The 26,466-nt window shown below is 52.1% G+C and overlaps 1 protein-coding gene across 18 annotated transcripts in view; it reads left to right on the top strand.

Moving 5' to 3' along the window:
* The window catches only part of IL4R (interleukin 4 receptor), a 39,241-nt gene that overhangs the window by 1,850 nt on the left and 10,925 nt on the right, over positions 1-26,466 (top strand). The window contains exons 2-7 of one of the 18 annotated variants that reach the window (XM_064592879.1): positions 5,533-5,593; positions 13,879-14,009; positions 18,153-18,240; positions 19,305-19,464; positions 20,427-20,578; positions 21,942-22,093. In XM_064592879.1, coding sequence (XP_064448949.1) covers positions 18,171-18,240; positions 19,305-19,464; positions 20,427-20,578; positions 21,942-22,093 — 534 coding nt within the window. In that variant the 5' untranslated portion in view covers positions 5,533-5,593; positions 13,879-14,009; positions 18,153-18,170. Of the gene's footprint in view, positions 1-5,532; positions 5,594-10,051; positions 10,213-13,247; positions 13,486-13,878; positions 14,010-18,152; positions 18,241-19,304; positions 19,465-19,631; positions 19,738-20,426; positions 20,579-21,941; positions 22,094-26,466 lie in introns of those variants that run through there. The other 17 variants (XM_045875200.3, XM_064592880.1, XM_064592881.1 and 14 more) reach the window with 17 other exon arrangements.

Here is a 26,466-nt window from a genome sequence, read left to right on the forward strand (position 1 = left end):
CACAATGCAGATTCCTGGGCTCCACGGGGGAACTCCAGAGCCAAATCTGGAGGGAGGCCATGGGAAAGGAGCAAGGAGGGAAAGCGGCTAGTAAGTCAGTCACCCTTGGTTACCACACACCCAGTTACCAGCAGGTCTGGGATGACCTGAGGATTTCCAGATTCTGGGCAGTGACTCAGTAACTGATGTGTCTTATACAGCACGATCCCAGAGGTGCAGAAATATCAGGCGGGGGCAGGGAGGTGGTCCCCTGAGGCAGTCAGTTTCCTGCTGCTCTGATTTAGAAACGGAGCTGAAATGCAAGTGAGGGCAGAGCCTGTCCTGGACCCCTCCTCTCCCTACGTCCCTACCCCTCTACCCCCAGGACGGAGGAGAGAGTTTGGGGTCAAGTGGCCCACTGCCCTCAGCTGCCTTTGATGGTACCTGGGAGCCAGGCAGGGACAGAAGCCACCCCGCCGTGCCCCCCCCCCCCAGGTGCTTCACATTTGTCAAGTTGGACTTTCATGAGGGTTGAGGACATCATGTCTTTTAAGATACTTGACACAATTTCCAATGCGTAGTACGTTGCAACAAATGTTCATGACTCTTTTTGCCCATTAAGAAGTACCGCTTGGAGGTTAAGAGCATGGACTCTGGAGCCAGATTGCCCAGGTTCAAACGCTGGGTTTACAATTGACTGATTTCTCAGGACCTCAGTCTCCCCATTTATGAAATGATGGTGACTACTTTATACCACCATGGTGATGATTAAATGAACGAATAACTGTCAAGCGTCCAGACAGTGCCTGGCATGGAATGAGCACTATGTGTTTGTTAAGTAAATAGATGAACTCCATTGGATGGGATTTAATCTACCCATTTTTGCCAGGGAGGAAACAGACCCAGGGATGTGTGCAGTGGCCTTGGCATCTGGGAGTGACAGGGAGGGATTTGAATCTGTTTTTCTTTCCAGCCTGCGTTCCTTCCCATTGTGCCAGTTTGCTCGCGTTAGCAGGAGGGACATCTTTCTGAGCATTCCTCATGGCCAGAGACCTGGCCGGTCACTTCTGGCCACAATTCCCCTGGCTAGGCTAGAAGAGAGGCCAGTGGCTTGCCTGCACATCGTATGAACTTGCCCTTGCAAGAGCGTGGGCCAGAAGCCCAGTGGAGACTGAAGGGTCTTGCAGTGGCCAGGGCATCCCGCATCAGACAGGTTGTGTCCCTGATGTGTGACTTCCAGGAAATCACTGCTTCTCTGAGCCCAAGGCGGAGAGAAGAGCCCAGGCTTGCAGACCCTAGGGGGGGGTGCAGTGGGGGAGGGCCCTGGGTTCAAATTTAAACCTTGCTATTTCCTATCTGTGTGATCTTGAGCAAGTTGCTGATCCTCTCTAATCCTCAGTTTGCTTGTCACTAAAATGGGTATTTTGGAGGGGGATTGTTCATGAGATAATTTTCTTTTTTTTTTTTTAAAGATATTTATTTATTTATTTATTTATTTAACAGAGATAGCGTAAGTAGGCAGAGAGGCAGACAGAGGGAGAGGGAGAAGCAGGCTCTCCGCCGAGCAGAGAGCCCGATGCGGGGCTCGATCCCAGGACACTGGGAGCATGACCTGAGCCGAAGGCAGTCGTTTAACCAACTGAGCCACCCAGGTGCCCCATGAGATAATTTTCGTAGGCACCTTGCCCACGGCTCAGCGATTGCTGTTTCTCTTCTTCTTAGGACAATTACTTCTCCATACCTAGACCCTGGCTTGCTCATTCATTTCTTCGACTATTTATCAAGCACCTGTATGTTCCAAGAGTTCCCGATAGAGCAGTGGACAAAGTCTTTGCTTTCCTGGAGTTTCAATTCTAGTTGAGAAGACAGGCAATATGCAAGCAAACAAATATAGGCAGATGTACCCACCCCCCTTATTTCTAATGCTGAAATCTGCAGGCTCTGGAAACCGAAAGTTTTTCCATGACCTGATGGGAAGCAAGACCTGAGCTGAACTAATCACGAGGCACTTCGGTGTGTTTGTTTATCATCCCTGACTCGAATGCTTGTGTGTCTCGCTGCCCAGGAATTAATGTGAGCGATCCAGGGAGTGCTAGACCCATGGCCAGGGCGGGGCGGTGTGGGGAGGGCTGGGGGACAGGGTGGTTATGTCAGGTGGGATTTTATACCGGATGACCTTTCTATAATTTGAGTTACTGTGAATTCTGAGACCTGCCCGGCCCTCCCAGACTTCACACAGGAGAACAGGGACCTGCATATTCCGTCAGGACCAGGAGGAAAAGTGAAGCAGGGGGAGGGTGGACTAAGGGGGGGAGCCTCTGTGAGGAGGGACATTTAGGAAGTTGCAGGGCAGAGGCCTGGGGAAGAACGGGCCAGGTGGAGGGAACCACAGGGAACGTCTTGTCCACCCCACTGACCCCACTTCCTAGCCTGGCTTGTCCCTGGCTCTGGGCGCACAGATCTGTCTAAACACGCATGTCTTTGCCTTCCCAACAAGTGGCCGTGCCTCTGGGAGATTTCAGGTTTGGTTCCGACTGACTCATTCTCACCCTAGGGGCCCACGTGGCATTCTTGAGGTTGCTTTAGAGATCCACGGGCTTCGCTCGAGCAGGCCTGGGCGCCGACTCACTGGAGAGGATCACCAGCTGGGCTGGCATCTGAGTCCCCCTCTCCCGCCCCCCCTGCCGCCACCGCCTCCTCCCTGCCACAGGGAGAGAGGGAGGAAGTGGGTCCATGTGAGGGGAAGAGAGCTTGGCCCCCCTGGGTTTGGTGGAACATTTCCTAAAAGGGAAGGACTGTCATTCTGAGCAGCGGGTTTATAAAGGGACTGACTGCGCTCCTAAAAGTAACAGGTACACACGTGTCTTCGGGCTGACACTCACTCAGCAAACATGTTAGGGGCAGGGGACACAGCAGTGACACAGAAGCAAGGGCCTTCATGGAGCTGACAGTCTAGGGAGGGAGGGACTTTTGAGCTAAGACCCGAGGTAAAAGGACATGTGGATTTCCAAGAGAGTGATTCCGGCAGAGGGAGCAGCAGTGCAAAGGCCCTGGGGTGGGAAGAAGCTTGGTGTGTCTGACCCCCAAGGAAACTGCTGGGGTTGGATGGAATTGAGCAAGACAGAGAGGGATAGGAACATGGGTCCGGGAGGTAGAACAGAAACCAGATGCCCGCAAGTATCTCATTCACCTTTTAAAATGAGCTTACAGAGTAGGAACTACTCTCATCCAGACTTTACAGATGAAGAAGCGGGCACAGAGTCGTTGAGGAACTTGTCCAGGGCCACACAGGTGGCAGAGCACGGCTGTGAACCCGGCAGCTCCACATCCTCGGTCTTTACCACGGTGTTTGAACACATCATGTCGATGTGGTCAGGCCAGGATGGTGTTTCAGGCGATCCAATCATTGTACGCATCATTTTACCAACAAGCGCCTTCCCGGCTGCAGACAGTGAGGGCACACCAAAGCACGGGGGTGGGGGCTGTGGAAGAGGACCCCTGTCCACATCAGGCACTGAGCTGGCTGAAGGTGGGTAGATGAGCGGGTGCCTCCCCATTTCCCCGAGGAGGAAACTGAGGCTCAGGGTAGGGACTGATCTGGGTGACACAACTCCCAAGAGGCAGAGTCCGGACTCAACCCCGAGGCTGCTGACCCGGGAGCCTTTGCATTTAACTGCTGTTCTGAGCCCTCCAGCCCAAGGAGTAGCGTCTAAAAGAACTACCTTTCTTGGTCAGAAGTGAGGGAGCATAGTCTCCATTTTGGAGAACTGGGGTAGCCCCGAGGTTTTCCTGAGCCAGGAGAGTGTTCTGCCTTTTCGACAGGAAACGGAGCTTCTCTGGAGAGGAGAGACACCAGATCTCTGGACGGGCAGCCCCCCAAGCCCAGGGAGCTACAGCCTTTTAACAGTCTTGCATCTGGAGATGGAGTGTAGGCCTTCCAAAAGCCACATTTTCACAGCTGGACAGCTCTAACTGGGAGAACAAATTTCCTGAGATTTAGCCAAATTAACTTTCCAGTAGCATTCACGTTTCTGGCTCTGGTTCTGCCCATCGGAAGTTGTAACCAGCTCCCTCCAACCTGAGCCCAGTATTTCTCTTACTCGGAATACAGAGTCACAGTTCTCTCAGTCATTCTTCCTGATTCAGGGAATTGTAAAGAATTCAGTCTGGCTTTAAATATGATCCAGTTGGTCAAAGTCAAACCCATTGCCTGCCCCCACCCCCAAAGCCTGCCCAGTCACAGGGGGAGGGAGACTATCACCTCCTTGGATTTGGAGCCCATACCTCTGTTGATACAACCTGCAATCGTGCTTGTGAGTGGCCACATCCCCCTTGGAGCTCACACTGGGCTTGGCAGCTAAAACCTCCAGATCTCCTTCTACATTACTGTCCATCAAAGTTTCTTCCATTCTGAGACTCCTTGTTTGAGACTAACACTTGTTTTTGGCCTTTCTTGTTTTGTAGTAAATCTGCTTCAGGCTAAGTGGCTATAATTTTTTTTCCTCTGAGTGCTTCTTTGGCTTCATTCCACAGGTCTTGTTACACAGTGTCATTCACTACTAAAATAATTTACAATTTCCCCTTTGATTACAAGATTTATGCACTTCAGACTTTTTTTAGGGTTTGTGGATTTTTTTTTAAAGTGGTCTTTGTTGTTGGAGTCTAAATTTGTTGTGTGTGATTACGGGATCACTGCGGCCACCCCTGGATGGCTGCCTCCTCTGTCCACACAGACGCATGAGTAAGACACAGTCCCTGGCCTGGAGGAACTTCCCGTCTGGAAAAGGAGAGGAAAGAAGGCCCAGCTCACTACTCCTGAGACTGGCAAGGATGTTGGGACAGAGGGACAGCCAGGGGAAGGGCTGAGGAAAGAGCAGGGTTTGAACAGCAGTGTCCCAATATTTATGGCTTGTGTGATATCAATGATGGAGAATTTGTTGAGGTCCTTGTAAGATTCCTCTGGTCAGTTTTTCTGTATGTTCTTCTTGTATTTGAAAGGATGTATATTTTCTGGTGGGTGTAAAGTTTTACAAATCTGTGAGATCAAACTTGATCATTACATCATTCATATTTTCTGTTTTTGTGTGTTTTTCTCTATCTGATTTATTTCCCGCTCTGATAGAGGATCTGTTCATTTCTCCTTGACCTTTTCTTGAATTTTTTTTTTTTTGCTTTATTTTCAAAGCCATATTGTTCGGTGCATATAAGTAGAATATATGAGTAGAAGGAGGCTTCATGATTTTTATACCTTCTTGGTGAATTGCTCCTTTTATCATAAGACAATCATCTTTTTCTCCTTTATACTTTGTTGCTTTGAATTCCATTTTATTCCGTATTCAATTCCTATACCTGTTCTCTTTATGTGCATTTTCCGTGACTCTTTTTTGACCCCAGTCTTGGAGCTACATAAGTTGGAAAAAAAAATGTACATCTCAGTCTCAGCTCAGCAATCACTTGCTCTGTGATCTGGGGCAGGTCCTTTTGCCTGTTTGGGTCTTATTTTCCTTATCCATTAAATGGGACTATGACTCACTTTGCTTCTCTCATCTCCAGTTCCTGTGAAAATAGCTAGAATCTTGGATATGAGACGTGCTGCCGACATCCCTGTGCACAGGTTAGTCACTGGGTGTGAATATGGGCCGGTATTCTAGGCAGTGAGGAGGGCAGGAGTGGAGGAGGACCTGGAGGGAGGGGGGACCGCACCCAGAGGGTGAGGGTCGACTTCACTGCGGCCGCCCCTGGATGGCTGCCTCCTCTGTTCACACAGACGCATGACTAAGGCACAGTCTCTGGCCTGGAGGAACTTCCAGTCTGGAAAAGGAGAGGAAAGAAGGCCCAGCTCACTACTCCTGAGACTGGCAAGGATGTTGGGATAGAGGGACAGCTGGGGGAAGGACTGAGGAAAGAGCAGGGTTTGAGCAGCAGGGTCCCGCGGGGGGTGGCATAGGAGGTGGGCACTGAGAGGGGACACTGTGGCACATTTGGGGACAGGTGGAGCAGGGCTGGGAGAGCACATGGTTGGCAGGGCAGCGTCCTCCCCTATGAAGGAGGAAGGCAGGGGGTTTGCAGAATTTTGAGGATCCTCCCTTGCCCCTGGGATGCTGCTCAGCCACAAAGAGCAGGTGATGGGCGGGGCGGGAGGTCTCCAGCCCCACTCCTCATCGCCATGACAGCCGCATCCCGTGATGAGCAAGAGGTAATAGGGACAGAGGGCAGGGGACGTTTGAAAAGGCAACCCTTTGCCTTTAGGGATGCCGGTGCGCAGGGAAGCGGCAGGGTCCCACCTGTTGCTGCTTGTGCGTCTTGTTGGTGGCATCTCGGGACACCCACCCACCCTGGAGGACGTCCGCTGGTGGTGGGAAGCCAAAGAGGGACCACAAATGTGTGGTGTGGGTTTTGAAACTGGGACTGTTGTCCAAATTTTAAAGATCAGGAAAATAGGCATAGAAATCTGGATTTCTAGCTTCTTTTTTGAAACCGTGAGAGACCTAGAAATGCCCAGGCCTTCGCGGATGTGGCAGAGTGGTGGCTGCCCATCAGGACTGGCCCGGGACCCACTGTGCGGTCATGTGTCGTGTCATATGGGTCTGTCATTGTCATGTGTCTGAGTTCCCTTAGATCCTTGAGTCGCCTCTGGGTGGGGGGTGGTGGTGGCTGTGAGCAGCAAGAGCAGAGGCAGGTGAGTAGAGGGTCGGTGGCCCCAGGAAAGGCTAAGGGGGGCCAGAAGTGCTGTCCAGAGCGGACTGCAGGTTCTCTGGGGGCCCTGGGGGCCCTGAGCCTGGAGGGCACGGCCTCTCTCCTCCTTTTTCCCTTTCCCCCTTAGTGCGGCTTAAGTGCAGACGGGCACAACACAGCTTCGTGACTTTTCCTGATGTGTGCACATGGGTGTAGAACGCCACCTAGAAACAGCTTGACCAGCGCCCCAGAAGCTTCCCTCCTGCCCACCCCCCTTGCCCGCCAGGGACACCTCCCTCACTTCTGACCCCAAGATCAGTTTGTCTCCTTTGGAACTTCTTGTGAATGACTCCGTTTTGCCCTTTGGAACCCAGCTTCCTCTTCCTTCCTTCCGTGTGCCCCTGTGAGACCTGACGTGGCTGTCATGGGCACTGTCGTGTCCTCAGGGTCTCAGAGCCTTCACTTGGTGCTTGGAGATGAGCTTTTGCCTCCTGCTTCATCCCCGCTGTCCCAGTGCCTCTTCCACCCCGCCATGGTCTTTTCCTCTCCTTGCAACTACCCGCGAGGCAAGTGGTTCTGCCCTCACTGCACAGATGAGGAGACGGAGGCCCTGAGAGGACCCCCAGCTACCAAGGCCTGTCAGAGGGTCAGGGCAGGGCCTGCGCGCTCAGGCCCAGAGTTAGGCCTCTGTGTCTCGGACGCTCCAGGGTCCCTGCCCACGTGAGTGGCCCCACCCGTCCATGTGTCCCTGACCATGCCAGGAATAATATGGGATGGGGGGCTGCGGACAACAGGAAGAGCTCCGGGGAGAGACCTCTCCCCCCCAGTGCCCGTCTGCAGACAAGAAGTGAACTGGGAGCTCTTCCCTGTGCGGACCTGGTTTGCCTGGCTTTGGGTTGGCCCAGGGGGCAAAGTCCTGGTCACTGTTGGGAGACAATTTCACAGATGAGGGCTGGGCCAACAGGGCCAGAAACCATTTCTAGCCCAGTCGCTTCCCGCCTTGTCACCTTGGATGATTTCGGAATGCCGCTGCGCCTCAGTTTCCCTCCCTGCAGGGAGAGTGTTGGACCACATCTTCTACATGGGGCTTGCCAGGAGGGACAGACAGATGTGCACAGAAGGAGCAAGCTTGTGGCTGCTTCCTCCGTGCCAGGCTCTGGACTACAGACTCCAGAGCCAGAAGGTCTGGGTTCAAATCCGGGCCCATCACTTACTAGCAGTACATCCTTGGGCTGGTTCCTGAACCTCTGGGCATCAGTTTCCCTGCGTCTGCCGTGGGGATGATACTGCACCTGCCGTATTCTTCGGGTTGAAGTCAGGGTTAAGCAAGCCGGTGAAGTTTAAGTGCGGGGCAGAGTCTGGTGTGACTGAGACTGAGGCGGGTCAGTCTGGGAGGTGGGGGTCGAAGCCACGGGCAGAAGGGCCCAGGGTATTGTCTCTAACGGCTGGAGGAACTGGGGACGCGCAGGGGCATTCATGGTGCCTTCGACGGACCTCAGGAAGCAGGGCCGCTGGGAGCCACGGCTGTCACCAAGACAACCAAAATCTAATCGGTGTCCTGAGGCCAGGACCATAATCATGGTAATGCCCCGATTACCAGCTCTCTGCAGTTAGTTTCCCCGGGTGGCCAGGTTCAGGGCCTGCATTAAGGAATCTAAGGAGATTCTGAGCCAGAATTGGTCAGTGTTTATCCGGCTGTGAGAGACGGATAATTCCAGCTTTGGGGGGAGGGGGGCTGTGTCCCGGTCTTCATCAGGGATGGCTGCATTCAGCAAATACCCCTGGCCCCTCCACTGTGTGCTGAGCACATACTAGGTTCTAGGGCCCCAGCAGCGAACAGGGTGGTGGAAACAGCCTCTGGCCTTGTGGATGCTGGCGTCCCAGGGGGCCCTTGGACAATGCACAGGACACGTGTGCATGTCGGAAGCCACAAGGACTAAGTGCTGAGCAGAGAAATGGGCTTTCAAGTGACGGGGATCAGCTGCTGCTCCTGACCACGTGGTGTCTGGATGCGTGAGTCCCTCAGGTTCCGCCTTCTCCCTGGGGCCTCTGGGGACCTTCTGAGGATGGGCATGGCTTCCAGGCTCCTCGTGGGGCCTCCCGCCTCTGCAGGGTTCTCATTGGCAGCTAGGACTCAGTCTAGGTACAGCCAGCATGACTATCCACGCTGCCATAAAGTGGCCGGCCTGGCCCCAAGACGGTGGTCCTCAGCCCCCTCCTGGCTCTCTCAGGCAAGGCTTTGTCTCTCTCTGCACAACCCCCTGGGCCTCAGACATAGCTGATGACCCTCAGGCCTGTCTCTAGCCCGAGCCTTCCCCCGGGGAATTCTCGTTCATTCCTCCAGGGACAACTGACGCTCGAGGGCCAGCATGGATCTTCCCCAAACAGCCTCTTACCTTTCCTGATGCTGTTTCCCACCCCCCACCCCCCCGGCAGCCCTCTTTCTCACATGGGGCCCTCCCACACTCCACGGCAGCCTGACACATGGCAGCTCCAGTCTTCTGGTGGCTCAGGAACAAACGAGAGTCATGCTCCAGCCTGATTCATTCTCTGCCCAAAGTCCATTCTGTCAGCGAATCCCGTTGGCTCAGCCTTCGGCCGATCTAGAAGTCAGCCCTTCTTGCTGATCCTTCCCGGCACCTGCTGCCTGGACCAGGGCAGGAGGCTTCTCACCGGTGCCTGCTTCTGCCCTTGACCCCATGGGCCTTTCAGACCACACAACCAGAGGGATGGTTTGAAAAGTCTCATCGGGTCACGTTTCTGCTCAAAAACCTCCAGTAACTTCTCTTTCCAAGTTATTTGTCGAAGGGAAGAAGGAAGAAATGAATGGGTGAGTGAGTGAACGAATGAATGGCTTTCTCCGCATTGGTAGCCACTGGCACGTAGTAGGTGCCCAGAAAACACAGCAGGAGCACACGCGGCTCGGGCGAGTGGGCAAGGAGCGGGGGTGCACAGTAGGTCCGCAGGAAGCCTGCTGGATCCCGTTGGCCGAGGCTGCTGAATCTCACCCCCAGTGGGAGTAGGACCAGCCTACCGCCACCCGTCACGTCCACTCGCTGGGCCGAGAGCCGAGGAGGCAGAGGCCAGGCCATTTTGGGGCCTGGGGCTGGCCTGCATCACCCGCTGGGCGGGGCCACTGACGTGGCCACCGGTTCTGGGAACCCCAGCCGGGCAGCAGTTCTGGGAAAGCCGCTGCTCTGGGGAGAAGTGTGGCCCTGGCCCTGTGCCAGGGCAGCCCAGCTGTCCCGGAGGACAGAGGAAGCTCCAGGCCAGGCTCAGACTGGAGTCGCAGGGGCCAGCAGCTCCCCAGAGAGGCCACCCCGAGCCCCCACTGTCATTGGCTTTCTCTTCATGTGCGCTTGTCATGGGACTGGCTGCATCCTGTCTGCCCGTCTAGCCCCCCTTCAAGCTGGTTTGCGGTCAAGAGAGGGAAGAGGAGTGGGGAGCCGGAGGCCCTGCACCCCGTCGGGCTCAGGAAGAGCCGTGCGGCCACTTCCCGACTGCTGCTGGCCTCTGACATTTCAAGGCTTGCCACTCACGGCCTCCCAGATACAAAGAGTAAGTTAAGGGTACCTCACTGCCGGCAGGAGGGTTTTCCCACGTCTTGCTGGCTTGGACTCTCGCCGACTGCAGCTTCCTCCCTCCCTGACCTTGGCTCTGTCTCTTGCCATCTCTAAACCTCAATTTTGGCCCAATAGCACCACATCCCAGGGTGGCAGGGGCTGCATTTCAAGAGGCAGCAAAATCAGGGGTCAGGCACGTGGGTTCTGGAGCGAGGCTGCCTGGGTTCACATCCTAGCTCTGCAACTTCTCTGTGCCTCAGTCTCCTCATCTGTAAAATGGGGGTTTTAATGGCGCCTACCTCATAGAGTTGTGTGCATAGCAGTTACCATAAGCAATAGCTTGGTACCCCCTGTTTAAAAATAGATTTTAGAATTTGTTATTCTTGACTTTTAACCAATCACTCATTTAATAGATGTTTACTGAGCACATACTATGTGTGTATGAGGCACTGTTCAGGTCCTGGGGACAAAGCAATGACCATAAAGCTCTGTCCTCACAGAGCTTGGGGCTTGTATTCTCGTGGTGGGGAGACAAACAGTACCTAAATAGACAAATAATTTAAATGTTACAGATGATCTTTGACACTCCCGATGTCATGAACTAGCAGCAGAACAAAAGGGTCTGTTTCACATTTTGCCGAGATGGAATACCTTTGGGTGAATCACTTAGGTCCTTTGCCTATTTTTCTTAAAGGGACCTTTGTCTTATTGATCTGTAAGACCTTTTTATATATAAAGGCCATTAACCCTCTGCAGTGTAGATTGCTATCTTTTTCTGGTCTTTGCTTGCTTTTTTTTTTTTTTTTTTTAATGGTATACTTTGACCTGGAGAAGTTGAAAACATTTTTGCCGTCAGATCTTTCAATCTTTGCCATCTACATCCTGAATTAAGAAGTCACACATGTAACCTCAGCAATATGATTAGAGATGGTGATAAGTATATGACAGAAATAAACAGGGTGCTGTGATAAGCAGTAACGGGGAACCCTCATTAGGTGGGGTTTCTGGGTGTAAAGGCTCGGAGCGTGTCAAGGTGTTCAGAGGCCAGTGGGACCGAAGGCTTGTGGGGGACCGGGAGGCGGTAGAAGGGAATGGTAGATGCATAGCAGGGGCAAGATCATTAGGGGGCTTAAGGTTTTTTTGTGTTTTGGTTTGGTTTGGGTTTTGCATCTTCTTACACTTTTTATTCTAAGATAATTGTAGACTCACCTGCAGTCGTAAGAGACGATAGAGTCAGGTTCCCCCAAGAGTACCCGTCTTACGAAACTGTAGTACAATACCACGACCAGGACAGTGACACTGAGATCATCCCCTGAGCTCGCTCAGAAGGCACCTGTTTTACTCACACGCATTCGCGCATGTGCGTGTTTGTGCACATGTGCGTACGTAGTTCAGTGCAGTTTCGTCACATGCTCAGGTTTGTGTCTCCAGCACGGCAACCTCGATACCAGGATCCCTGTGTTGCCTTTTATAGCCACACGGACCTCCCTTCCTCCCCGCCAACAGTGAATCTGTTCTCCATTTCTATAATTTTGTCATTTGAAGAATGTTACATAAATGGAATCACACAGGGTGCGCCCTTTTGGATTGGCTGTTCACTCTCGGGCTTGGATTTTATTCCGAGTCAGAGATGCTCGACTTGGATGGGCCATGAACTGCAGGCATCTATCTGTGCGCCCCTGGGTGAAGGCACCCTTCGGGAGTCAGAGGCCAATGAAGGGCAGGAGCACAGAGTTCACGGCCTGGTTTCCGATTTTAAAATGACTCTGCGTGGAGAAGAAATGAAGTGAGTCATGTCTGCAGGAACTCCTAACTTCCTCCCTGCCCCACACCCATCATTCTCTCAGCCCCAGACTGGGCTTTTGGAAAATCTTGTCACTGTTCAAACCCTTAAAAACTGCTCATTGCCTAGAAGAGGGGTCCTTACTTCGGCTGTGGGGGTGATCTACGGACCCCTAAATTGGAATGCAAAATTTAATGGGTGCGCTCTTCTCGAAGGAGGGATTGGAATTTGCATCAGATATTCAGATGGGTCCATGATCTCCAAAACATGAAGGACTGTGGCTTCTAAACAGAGATAGGGGTTAAGAGCTGAGGCCCCAGAGCCCAACTGCCCCTGTTCAAATTCAACGGCTGCCACACCTCTGCAACCTCAGGCAAATCACTTAACCCTTCTGTGCCTTGGTTACCTATTCGGAAAATGGGGGAAATAATAGTACCCACTCCATAGGACTGTTTTGAGCATCAAATGAATGAATACAAGTGCAGTGTTTAGAAGAAACTTGGCATGCTGTAAATATCGTATGTTTGTTCAGTGAATGATGAGCCTGTAGGGGGGCAGAGCCTTTAGGCAAAGCCTTTCTAGGCCCTCTGGGATTTTTCAGGCCCTCTCTGTGTCGGTTATCATCCTCTAGACTAGCTTCATTCAGATCAGCAGGGTTTCTTCCAAAGGGATGCACAGGTGTGTTTGGGCACTGTCACCTCCCTTGTCCTGGCTCTCATATCTCTGTTAATATGACTTTCACTGGTTTTTTTGTCTGTTTGTTTTTTTAAGCTGCTGCCTCCCCTCTGGCTTGTGGGGAGTATGTAAACAACAAAAGCCCTAGGTCTTTTCTGCTGTTCCTGGTCCTGTGCGGGGCGGGCAGCTGATGTTTGAAATTGACAAGCAGGAGGGCCAGCTCTCCCTGGCTTATTTCATTCGTCTAGTTGGGTTCATTCTGTCGTTCTGTCGTTCGAGGAGAAGGTGAAGGCACTGATGTATTGGAATGCACTTTAGGCTCAGAAGCCAACAGACCTGGGTTCTGATTCTAGCTCTCCCCTCTTGGCAGCTGTGGGACCTGACGGGCAAGTTACTTGACCTCTCTGGCCTCAGTTCCCCCAGATGGAAAGTGGGATTAACAGGCCATCTTGCAGGGTGTTGGGGCAGATTCAATAAGGTAATGCTCCTAATGCGCTTAGCTAAGTGACAAGCACAGTGTAGGTACTTGACAGGCGGGATTTTGTTTACACGAATCTTTGGCTTGACCTAAGGAAACGGTTTCCAGTCGTCAGTTCTGCTCAGCCTCGACCTGAAGATGAGCATCTGCGGGGGGTGCGGGAGCAGACGGTGGACTAGCCTGGCAGAGAGAAGATGTGTGCAGGGCATCGCTGTTTGGATTGGCAATGGAGCCTGGGGTTGCCTGCCAACTCCAGTGGGTCAGCACTCCCATGACTGAGAGTGTGAACTTGCAATTATTTTCTCTTGCCATATGCTTGGCTCACGCACTTGGTAATTATTCCTTTTACTTTTTTTATTTGTCTGCATCTTTGTCCTCCATCCCTATGACATTCAGGGAGGCTCTTCTGTTACTGCACATTGCGGGCTGTGATTTCCCCTGAATGCAGCACCCGCTTGTCCGTGAAGCCAGCTGGTGCGTGCGCGTGTGCACGCAGGCGGTTATGGGCATCCGCATGCACATATTTGGATGTGCCCTCTGAAACAGATCAAAGGTAGCAACCCTGACTGCTATAGATGGGATGTTTTAGTCTCCCCTGCCTGGGTGGCTTGACTTTATCATAATAGCCCTTCTGCTGTGTGCCCTTGTACACGTTACCTTGCCCTCTCTGTTTCTCTTTATTCAAAATCGGAGCTAAAGTGACACCTTTGCTTTTTCTGCCGCAGGATGCTGTAGGCATGTGTGAACTTGTCAGAGGAAAAGTTACCGGGACTTTGTAGAGGACACCAGCGTCATGGGTCCACCACCACATTCCCACCCCTCCTTCCTTGCTCTTCACTGTGCCTCTTCAAGAGAAGTGAGTCGGGGCTTTGAGCAGATCCCGGGTTCCCCCCCTGGGGAGAGTTTCCAGTCCCGTGCTGAGCCCGTTAGAGGCCCCACATCACGTCCAAGATGACTTTATTCCACAAGCACTGAGCAGGTGCTGCGCGCCGGGCACCACTGTAGGTGCTAGGAACTCGGCAGCGAACAAGACAAAGGCTGGCTCTTGGGATGACAGAGAATTGAGAAAGAGCAGCCCTCCCACACTGTCCTCACCTTTTGCCCCCACACCCCGCCCCGCCCCCGGCATGTTTTGTTTTGAAGAGCATAGGCCAATTCTTTTCTAGACTCGATTCTTCTCGATTCTCGGTTAGGTTTGATGCTTCCTTGTAATTTGTGCACTTGGGGCAGGAACACCGGAGAAGCAAGCTGTGTTCTCGGGGGATAGTTTCAGAAAGCTCCTGACCTTGATTTGTCCCGTTTCTGGCGATTGGTGGAGGTGTGTCTGCCAGGTTTCTGTACCTAAAGTTATATACAATTGTATCTCTGTATAAAGTATTGTGTATAAAGTATAGAATGTTGTGAAGTTAATAAGTATTTTGACTCACTAATGAATAAGCAACACGAGTCTTGTGGGGAGATACTTAGAGGCTGCCTTGGAGACGTGGAACTGCCCCCTCCCCCCCACTTGCTGAGCAAAAGCAGGACAGACGCCTGCACCCTGTTTAACTCCAAGAGTTACAATTGGTTGCTGTATATTTATTGCGATGCTTCAGTTGTGCCCGTTTGAGCCGGTGGACTCCGTTTTGGCTGGCTCTGTCTTTTTTGACGAGTCCCCACCGTTCTTGGGGCGCGTCCTTACTTTCTGACACAAGGATTCCAGGCTTATCGTGCACCTTCCCTGCTCCTGGGGTCAGCCCCTTCTTCAAGGAGCCCTCGTTCCATTCGGTGTGGAGCAGTGCTCAAAGCCAAGACCTGCGCGCTGGGATGGCACGATGATCAGGTGTAACACACGATCCTAGACTGGGTCCTGGACTTAAAAAGAGCATTATGGAGGCAATTAGCAAGGTGGAAATAGGTAGGGTCTGTGATCCGATGAGAGTAACGCCTCAGTGTTAATTTCCTGGTTTTGACGGTTGCCTTGTGGCTCCATAGGAGAAGGAATGTCCTTGTTTTCTGAAAGATACACCGCAGTATTACGGGGTAATTTATCCGTTAAGGACAGATGAATACATAAAATGAATAAATGAGAGAGAGAGAGAGAGCGCGAAGGACCGCAGGAAGAAACGTATGGAGGTGGGAATGGGTTCACTGTGTCCAAAGGGCAGCAGGAGGAAGTGAAGATGTGCGGGTGGGAGGAGCCCTGAGCACAGGTGCTGGGACAGGTGGAGAGGGAGGCGGGGCGCGGCCCGGGAGGTCCTGCAAGTGGAGAGCTTCCAACAGGGGCATAAAGCCCTTCCTGTGCTCCAGACACTGGGTGCAGAGTGCTTTGGGTACACACCTCACTCCCTTTTTGCAGTACACCTGTGAGATTGAGCTCAGTGGAAGATAGGGTAGCTGCTTAACAGCACACAGCCACCAAGCAGCAGAAGAAAGCCTGGAAGCCAAGATAGAGACCCAGGAGGCGGGGGGGGGGGGGGGGGGGGCGGAGGGCTGGTGATCTCAGCATGGCCGGGACCATACCTCAGTACTTTGCCTTTTAGAGAATGCCTTTGGCATTCTGTGCCAGGAGTGTTGCGGGAAGAAGTAAACACTCCCTGAGCCCGTGGGAATCCACTTCTGAGCATTTTCCTTAACAAGAGTGACCGGTGACTCCTTGGACCGTGACTGTGTTACCTCCTTTAGCGCTCACAAGACCCCAGTCAGATGGGAGCTGTTATGAGCGCCTCTTTACAGGGTAGGAAACTGAGGCACAGAGCAGTTTGCTCAAGGCTCACAAGGAGTAAGTGACAAGAGCAGGTGTTTAAACTTCAGGAAACCCACTACACAGCGTTGTGAGGAGGGGTGTGGAGCAGTATTTCATGGCATAGAAATAAACAGGCTCTGAAATAGCAGACGTTGTACCAGCCTACGCCGTCCAACTAGATATGCACAGAAAAGACTGGAAACGGATGCAAAACGATCACCCGTGGTGTTTTCCCAGGTGATGGAATTACAGGCATTCTTTTTGCTTGTTTGCTATGTCCCTCTTACCTAAATTTTCCACAGCGATCAAATGTGGCTTTTGTAATATGAGAAAAGATCAATAATATACCTTTAGAAAAAAAGAGAGAGAGAGAGAGAAATAAGGGGCACCTGCATGGCTCAGTTGGTTGAGTGTCCCACTCTTGATCTTGGCTCAGGTCATGAGCAGGTCATGAGATCGAGCCCCGTATGGGGCTCTGTGCTCGGCGGGGAGCCTGCTTCTCTCCCTCTGCCCCTCCCCCCGCTAAAATCCATAAATAAATCTTTAAAAAAAAAAAAAGAAAAGAATAAGCTTAAGGCAAGGATCAGAGAAATGTGTGGCGATGGTTCTCCAAGGATGGGCACAGTCGCCGTGTATAACAACAGAGTAATAACAATAATAAACAAAGGCTAAAAATCCAATGGCGGACACACAGGGGGATACTATGAATTTGATGCTTTGGATTTACAGTGGGATGGAATGATATTTAGCGATATATTAAATAATTAAAGTTTAAGTTTTAGTAGGCAGAGGGTGCTGCTATTTGGGTAAATAAAATTCGTGTTTATCTCCCTATTTGTATAGATACAAATCTGGAAGCATTAATAGGAATGTGTACAGGGGTTATTGCTGGGCCTTGTGATTTTGGGGGGATTTGAATTGTGTTTCATTTTGGGTGTCTGTACTTTCTGATTCTTATTCCCCAGTCATGTCTTATGGGATGCCATTAAGAGTAGGGGGAGGGCACGATTCCATTTATATGAAACACAAAACACAAAGGTAATCTGTGGGGTTAGAAGTCAGAGTGGAGGGGAAATGACCCGAGGGGGAATTGCAATAAAGCTCAAAAGCCCAGGAGCATGTAACAAGAGATGCTCATTTAGCTCAAGTCCGGTGGGCCAGCTTACCTGGGCTTGACTGAGCTCGCTGGGCTCCCCCGTGCACCTGTGGCCAGCCTCGGGTCGGCTACACAGCTCTGCTGAGCTGCTGAGCTCACTCACATGACTGGGGGTGGCTGCTTGTTGCCTAATGCGGAATGGGGCTGCTGGGACTGTTCCATGTCACCATCCTCCCGCAGGCTAGCAAGGCCGTGTTCTCAAGGCAGTGGTCGTGCAAAAGCAGGCTTCTACATGGCGCCTGGGTGGCTCAGATGGTTAAGCCTTCCGCTCAGGTCATGATCCCAGGGTCCTGGGATCGAGTCCCGCATCGGGCTCCGTGCTCCTTGGAGCCTGCTTCTCCCTCTGCCTCTCTCCATCTCTGTCTCTTACGAATAAATAAATAAAATCTTAAAAAAAAAAAAAAAAAAGCAGGCTTCTACAATGCATCCATTTGCTAATATTCGGTTGGCCAGAGCTAGTCACATGGTTGAGCCCATAATCCAAGGACAGGGGCGATCGCCCTCCCCAGAGGGGTGGTGGTGGTGGAGGCATTGAAATGTTACATGGATCCAGGAGGGGTGTGAGGAATTGGGGCCATTGATAGAAGTCTAACACACTCAACACACTCAAACATCATTTTTATTGCATGGATATACCACCATTTATTTAACCAGCTCTATAAGGCTAAACAGATTAACATCTCCAAAGTATATTTCAAGGAATCTTTTAGGGGTTTAATTGGAGTTTTAACACACACACACACACACACACACACACACAAATCAAAGTTGAGTAGGGAAATAAATTGGTAAGTGTTGGGTTAGATGAAGAAAAATAAATTTCTTTGCTGCAGGACTTAACAGAGCCTCTATATTGTAAATGTGCATTATGAACTTCCAGAAGTTCGAGGGGTTGCTTAAATTTAGTAGGTCATGGGTTTTTTTTCAACAAGTGTCTCTTGGGACAGGCATTCTGTGGATCTCATTCTGGGCTTTCTGCATCTGCGTTGTTTCATGATTAAAGAGATAGATAGATAGATAGATAGATAGATAGATAGATAGATAGATAGAGCGAGCGAGCTCTGGTGAACACAGAGGGCTCATTGTTGGCACTAACCTGGGTCACTTTCTCTCAACAGGTATCTTAAGATCTCCCAATGGGGCAGCTTTGCTCTGGGCTCACATTCCCTATGAGCTACCTGATCCTGGTGTGGGTGACAGGCTCTGGTAAGTCACCAACTCCCACTCATTCCTTCGTTCATTCATTCGATCACTCATTCAACAAATGTTCATTGGCCGTTTAGATGCCAGACTCCTAGGATAATCAGTGAACAAAACAAAGATTCCGAGCCTCGAGGAGCTTACACTGTAATGGGAGGGGACAGCTAATGACGCATAGTCCTAATTATAAATAAATTGTAAAGAGTGTTAGAAAGTGATAGAAAAATACAGCACGGATCAGAGTAGGGAGCACTCGTTTGGGAGGGTGGGGAACCAGATGTGAGTTTTGGACACGAGGTGAGTTTAAGATATCTATTAGAAATCTAAGGCTCTGCCTAACATGGTTAGTCCTTCATCCAGCAAACAAATGCAGACTGACGTCCGCGGTGGCAGGGCTGGTGCTGGGCACCAGAGCAAGAAGGCACCTGCCCGTCTGTGGCTGGGCAGTCTCGAGCGGGGGCGAGGGCTCTCAGATGATTTGGCAAACCCAGTATCCATCCTGCCAGCTTCAAACCCCAGCTCTGCCACTGACCGGTCAGAAGAAACACCCCAACCTTTCATCCTGCCCTTGATATTGGCCGAACCCAACCAGCAGCCAGAGGACAAGGGCATCTGGGTGGCAAGACCATGGTTGGGGGGGGGTGGTCAGCCTCCTGAGCGTAGAGAGGGGTGGAAGATAGATGGGAGCAGGGAGCAGGCAAATGGATAAGAGCCCTTCCTCTCACTCACACTGCTCTGGGGCAGGGGCCTGATGGTGCAGTAGACTAGACATTTCTTAGATTAGAAACTTCCTTTGATTTGGCCTCATAGGGGCAAGTAGTGGAGTTTCAGGAAGATAAAGGTAGCCCCTGCCACCTGGGGGTATTCTTCGGCTTCAGGAATCTCCCCCGTGCCGGCTGGGAAGCTCCAGAGCCCCATCCTGCCCCCAGCTCCACGAAGACTGGCACACAACTGTGCCTGGGACTGTGGTCTCCTTGTTTTGTGATGGACTCCTCGGTCCTGTCTGGGCTGGCTTCTGACTTGTCCCCCTGGTGCATGCCCCCCTTGCTTGTCTGGCTTTGGCTGCTCAGGGCACTCCTGTGTCTCCTCAGGGAGTATTAAGGTCCTGCAGGAGCCCAGCTGCTTGTCCGACTATGTCAGCACCTCTGTCTGTCAGTGGGAGATGGACGGTCCCACCAACTGCAGTGCCGAGCTCCGCCTGTCCTACCAGCTGGACTTTATGGGGTCCGAGTAAGCCTGGGGTGGAGCTGGGATTTGGGGGAGGCGGTGCCTAGAGGGTTGGGGATAGTGTGTTAGTGGTGGAGTTCACTGTGATGTCTGGTGGACCGTGGGACCCGGAGTACATAGTTCCAGGTGGGCCACTGGGATAACCCATGGCACCTGCGATATTCTTCCAGGCGGTGCTCAGGACGTGATCGGGTACCCAAGGCATGCAGTTACAAAGGGCCCCCTGGTGTAGGCCACACACCAGAATATAGGGTCCACTGACAGAGGCATTCCAAGGTATACCAAGCTGGATGGGCTGTGCTTTGAAGTGTGGTACCCTAGTCTAGGCCAGGGATCTGCAGACTATGACCCGAGGCCCACATCCGACCTACCACTTGCCTTTGTAAATAAAGTTTTATTGGCACTCGGCCACGCCCATTCGTTTCTGTATTGTCTGCGGCTGCATTTGGGCTATAGCAGCAGAGTTGAATAGTTGGGGCACACCCAGTATGGCCCTCAAAGCCCCAAATATTTACTATGTGGCCCTTTGCAGAAAACGCTCGCTGACCCCTAGCCTAGCCTGTGAGATGTGGGGCAGCATGCTACCGCCCGCTGTCCACTGGGATAAACCGTGCTACCCGGGGGTACACTGGGACTCATACACGCATTGTGACAAATTCTTTAGTGCCTCTGTTTCTTCCCTTTCACTGGCTTTCAAGGGCAAGCCAAGTTCCGGGACCACGACCACGGCCAGAGCCGTCTAAGAGTCCGTGGTGGGCGCGGCAGGTGGCTGTGGTCAGCAAGGAGAGCGGTCCTCGTCCGTTGTCCTCACCACACCCCGGTCCCCAGATCTGATCCCGGGGGCAGGGCAGTCAGGAAGCGGGCAGCGTATGTTGAACATGTGTTCCTTGAGGCATGTTCCAGGGATACCCGTGGGTCACGGTCCGCCTGAACATGGCAACCTAATGGCACACCCGTGTCTGCAGAAACCGCACGTGTGTCCCCGAGAACCGAGAAGGCGCGGTGTGCACGTGCAGCATGCCGATAGATGACGTGGTCGACGCGGACGTCTATCAGCTGGACCTGTGGGCTGGGAAGGAGCAGCTGTGGGGTGGCTCCTTCCGGCCCAGTGCGCATGGTGAGTGGGGCCGGGGGCGGGGGGGGTCCCGAACCCCAGCCGGGCTCTGGGCCAGGGGAGGCAGGCTCCAGTTGGGGGAATGAGGTGCAAGCAGTCTTCTGCATATTCCCAGACACGATGAGGTTTTTGCCCCTTTCTGGGCCTCAGTCCTCCCATCTCTGAAATGGGACTGGGCTCCATAGTACATCAGGCCCTCTTCAGCTTTTATATTTCAACCACCTAACTTTAAGTGCCCAGACTGGGACTTGAGATGAGGCGTACTTAACAGAAGGCAAGCTGGCTGCGGAGCAAAAACTGAGCTGGGCACTGTCCTTCCACCCTCTGTCGCCTGGTCCGCTGGTGCTTCTTCAGGCGGTCTGGACCGTGGAAGGCTGACGTTATTATCCTGGTAGCCAGAGGCCCCACCGCAGTTCACCGTGATTCTGCTGTGGCATAGTGACGGGAGTTTAAAACACCATTTATTGCTGTGTGACCCTGGGCAAGTCACGTTACCTCTCTGAGCCTCGTTTTCCAGAAGAGAGTTATCCCCATTTTACAATTGAATATAATATAGAGAAGGCAAGTAAACCTGCCTAAGGTCACATAGCTACTAGGAATCAGACGAAAATTCTCACGGGTATCCACAGAGCTCACGGGCTCAGCAGTTCCTGAAGGGCCCATTCATGCCGCCCACAGTCAGTAGGTTGTTTAAACAGACCCGTGAACGAACCCATGAATTAAAAGCATTTCTGCACGTGTGCAATGATTTTAGTACATGTTACATACCTATGATCTCCTGGATAGGATTGCTTAAAAGGAGAATAAGTTTTAAAACACATGAATCAAAATAAACGAAAAAAAAAGTGAGTAAGAACATAGTACATAGATGTGGCCAAAAGTGTGAAGGACAAAGGTGAAAAAGAGGCAAATTTGGGGTTACTTTGGCTCACACATTTTGCATTTCACCGTAGAAAGCTGGTTAATAACCATGAGTGCTAAGTAGAGTTTTAGCAACATTATAATCAGTATTATGATTGTCGTTCTCTGCTGAGACTCAATCCATGTGGGATTCCAGAAATGTGTTACAGAGGTGTGGTTCACTAAAAATCTAAAGATTTATTTATTTATTTGATCGAAAGAGAGGGGAGGAACAGAGGGAGAGAATAGCAAGCAGACTCCCCGCTGAGCATGGAGTCCGACGTGGGGCTCGAGCCCCTGACCCTGAGACCATGACCTGAGCCCAAACCAGGAGTCGGACGCTCAGCCGACTGCGCCCCCCACGCGCCCCCCGGGTTGACTATAACAATCTAAGTGACCGGGTCGCGCGGGCCGTCCCCCTCCCTGCAAACAGACAAGGGCCTCACCAGGCACCGCTTCTCTACAGTGAAACCCAGGCCCCCCGGGAACCTCACGGTTTACCCCAACGCCTCCCACACGTGGCTGCTGATGTGGACAAACCCGTACCCTAGCGAGAATCACCTGTACTCCGAGCTCACCTACATGGTCAACATCTCCAATGAGAACGACCCCACAGACGTGAGTGTGTGCGCTGGGAGGTTTCTCCATACCTCTTGGGACTCGGGCGGGTGGAGACTCGGGCCCTGAGGCCTGACTGCAAGACCGGGGACCTAGAGCCTGACTTCCACCCTGGCTCTATGCTGGGTTCAGCCCTTTTTCATGGAGAAAGGAGGCTGCAGGCTCAGAGCCTTCCTCCCCAGAGGACCAGTTCAGCCATCATTTAATGCCGTCGCTCGGTCCTCATTGCACTGACTTTTATAGGATGTTAATGACATCTGCTATGGGCTTTGCCATCAGGACAGTGATTGCGGGGTTGCTTTTTATTTTTATTTATTTATTTATTTATAAAGATTTTATTTATTTATTTGAGAGAGAGAATGAGAAGGGGGAGGGTCAGAGAGAGAGGCAGACTCCCCGCTGAGCAGGGAGCCCGACGTGGGACTCGATCCCGGGACTCCAGGATCATGACCTGAGCCGAAGGCAGTCGCTTAACCAACTGAGCCAGCCAGGCGCCTACGGGGTTGCTTTTTAAATGAAGGTGGTGACGGGTTTTTATTTTTTGTTTTTATTTTCAATTTTTATTTTTTTTTTAAAGATTTTATTTATTTATTTGAGACAGAGAGAATGAGAGACAGAGAGCATGAGAGGGAGGAGGGTCAGAGGGAGAAGCAGACTCCCTGCCGAGCAGGAAGCCCGATGCGGGACTCGATCCCGGGACTCCAGGATCATGACCTGAGCCGAAGGCAGTCGCTTAACCAACTGAGCCACCCAGGCGCCCCAAGGTGACAGGTTTTTAAAAGGGAGAACTGATGGGCAGCAAACTATCCAGTAAATGCTAGCAGGGGCTGTATGCGGCAGGGGGCTTGGCTCCCTTCCTTTTTAGTTTCCAGTGGGGATGGAGCTCATTTGCTGCCATTTCCCCCTCACACATTCCCAGGGGAGGGACAGCATCTGCTTGCACTCATCAGCTGCATGACCTGGTCATGTCGTGTAACCTCCTCGTGCCTCAGTTGTCCCATCTGTAACATGGGCCTAGCAAGAGTACCTACTCCATGGGCTACCGAGGGTGCCGACTGTGTGCTGGGCACCCAGTGTGTCGTCAACATTGTTCTCCTTTTCTCCCGAGTGCCACAGGCCTCGGAAAGCCCATCTGGCTTGCCCTCCCACACCTTGGTCTAGAAGTGGCTACGTCAGACTCGCCAAGGGCCTCCTCTGAGGCACGCCCAGTGTCCTGGGACCCAGGCTGGCCTGGCTTCTGCTGCCTAGAAGCAGGCTGCACACGTCTTAAACTCCCACATCAGCCTCTGGCTGCTTCCTGTCTTCCTCCCTCAGCCAGGGAGGGGGTGGGTGTTGATTCATAGCTCTCGGGCTCAGGTGTGGTTTCCCACCTGGCACAGGGCCATGGGGCCACGGTGTGGGGTGGGAGCGGGAATGGGGCAGTGGGGTTCTCACAGCGGAGGCCCAGAAAGCATTGGGAGGGGTCGCACAGACGCCAAAGACAGAGATGCCAAAGACAGAGGCAGGCTCCATTTTGTAGCGAAATCCCCTCCCCATGTTCTGGGAAGTGCAAGGCTTATTAAGAGGGGAGAGAAGGGTGTGACCTCTAGGATCCAAAGCAATGTTCCTTATTTGCTTATTGTGGCTGGCTCCAGGTTCTGGGAATCTCTCCCGCCCTTGGCCCCTGCTCTATTCTGTACTGGCTTCATTTTGGGGTAGCCTCTTCCCTCATGAAGTAGCCAGTTTATCCACCAGCAGCTCCATGCTACATGCCAGCTACCTGCTCAAGCCACAGTGGGAAAGGTTTTTCTTTCCCGAGAGTCCCAGTAAAAGTTCTGGGGCCAATGCCAAGTTGCCTTGTTTGGGTCCCATGCAAATCTCTGAACCTGGCCCAGGCTGTGGGCCGGAAAGAGGGTGCTGGTGCTGTTCTCTGATTGGCCAGAGGTGAGTCACGTGCCCACCCCTGGACCTGCAGGTGGGGTCAGCTCCACCCAAGCCAGATGGGTGGAGAATGAGGAGGGGGTGGCTCCCCAGAGGAAACTCCAGGGAAGGAAAAACAGGGACAGGGCTGGCTCAGACGCAGTAAGGTTTGGGATCTGGCCCCAGACTCCAGCCAGCAGGAAAAATTAATCCGTACCCAGGCCGTGACTCAGTCGTCATATACACGCCCAGGGCTGCGCAAGGCCTCCAAATTCTGGGTCCAGCTTCTCTTGTTGGTGGGGCAGAAGCTATTGAGACACCCCTCACCTATCCCTCCCTTCCCCAGGGACAGACCCAACCTATAGAATTCCCCTCATTGGTCACTGGCCAGAGCTGGTCACATGCTCCTCTCTAATCAGTCATAGGCTAGGGAATGGAATGGCTGCAATTGGTCTTGACCAATGAGGATTAGTCCTGGAACTGGAGCCAGAAGTTTCCTTGTAGTCTCCACGCTGTACATTCCATGGGTGGGATCAGTTCTAAGGGGACATCTTAGAAGTTTCCTCTGGGATTTGAGGGATAAAGCTACTCAGGGTCCTGGATGATTTCTGGGCAAGATTCCATAATGTTTTTTTTTAAAGATTTTATTTATTTACTTGAGACAGAGAATGAGAGACAGAGAGCATGAGAGGGAGGAGGGTCAGAGGGAGAAGCAGACTCCCCGCCAAGCAGGGAGCCCGATGTGGGACTCGATCCCGGGACTCCAGGATCATGACCTGAGCCGAAGGCAGTCGCTTAACCAACTGAGCCACCCAGGCGCCCAAGATTCCATAATGGAGGTGGAGTTTCGGCCTGGGTTTTGAAGGGTGTATAAGAGTTTTCTAGATAGGGAAGGAAGGGAAGGGTAGGCTGCGTGGAGGGAACCACATGAGCAAAGGCTTGGAGGTATGAAGATGCATGGCATCTCTTGAGGAGTATGGGGATGTGATGGTGTGTGCAGGGTCATGAATGCCACGCTCGTGGTCATAATGGTTCCCATTTCCTGCGTCCCTGAAATGTGCTAAGCCCAACCCAGATCACTGTTGGCTGCAAAAGTCCAGCACGTGGGAGGGTGCTGGTCTCCCCACTTTAATGACAAGGAAACTGAGGCACGGAGACAGGGACTGACTTGCCCAGGGTTGCTGGAAATGGCAGAGCTGGGGTCGGGAGCCAGGATTTGAACTCTGGAGTCTGTGCTCTTTCTCCCACCTTGGATCTTCATCTCAGGGGTGGCCTCCCAAACACCTGGCCTCTCTGTTGAAACACAAGCTACAAGTCGTTCCTTGGTAGCTCCAGTTTCTCTTCCGTTTCTTAGTAAAACATCTCCCAATCCCCTACTCCTCTCCAGGGTGTACGATTCCTTTGGAGAACTAGGTCCAGCTGTTCGTTCCTGCTTACTCATATTTAGAAAGAGAAGAGTGAGTGTCCTCATCTTCCTGCCCTCGTTTCCTCCCTCAGCCCCCTCCCCAGCTTCAGCTCCACTGGGAACCTCAGCTGCCCTCCAGTCTCTCCAGTGACCTGTCGGGCTTCTTTGCAACACCTCCCCTCGGCTCACTTTACACCAGACCCGTTTCTCCAAATGCACTTCCAACCTGCAAGCAGAAGTACAGCTGCAAAGGGTTGGTCCTGGCAGGGAGAGAGGATCCCCGGGCAGAGGATTCGCGCTACTCCCATGCCATCAGAATCGATCTGGAACACAGATTTTATTTCATTTTTTGTTTTTTTTAATTTTTTTAAAAAGATTTTATTTATTTTTTTGACAGAGAGAGACATAGCGAGAGCAGGAACACAAGCAGGGGGAGTGGGAGAGGGAGAAGCAGGCTTCCCGCAGAGCAGGGAGCCTGATGTGGGACTCGATCCCAGGACCCTGGGATCATGACCTGAGCCAAAGGCAGACGCTTAACGACTGAGCCACCCAGGCACCCTATTTCATTTTTTAAAGTTGTTTTTTAAATAAAAGTAATACTTAGATGTAGTAAAAAATTCAGATGGTATGAAAGGACTCGGCTGCAGCTGTGGTCTCATCTGAGGCTCGACTGGGGAAAGACCTCTCCCGAGTGCCAACTGTGATGTTGGCGGCATTGTTCCTTGCAGGCTGCTGGACTGGGGGCCACAGGTTCTCGCTGGCCCTTGGTGGGAGGCTGCCCTCAGTTCCTTTCCTGTTGTCGACTCAAAACCAGCAGAGGAGAGAGCATCTCCTAGCTAGTTGGAATTATAGCCTTATGTGATATAACCCCATGCACGTGGTCCCTACCTACGCACCACCTTTGCCTCATTCTGTTGAATAGGAGCAGGTCACAAGCCCCACCCACACTCAAGAAGAGGGGATTACACAGCGTGAGATACAAAGTGGGGATCAGGGGGCCATCCTAGAGTCTGTCTTCTTTTGTGTGTGTGTGTGTGTGTGTGTGTGTGGCAGACAACACTTACTAATT

The sequence above is a fragment of the Mirounga angustirostris genome, unplaced genomic scaffold (genome assembly GCF_029215605.1).
Source record: "Mirounga angustirostris isolate CCGP_5_RB_7025 unplaced genomic scaffold, mMirAng1.0.hap1 SCAF_5, whole genome shotgun sequence".
Classification (NCBI taxonomy): Eukaryota; Metazoa; Chordata; class Mammalia; order Carnivora; family Phocidae; genus Mirounga; species Mirounga angustirostris.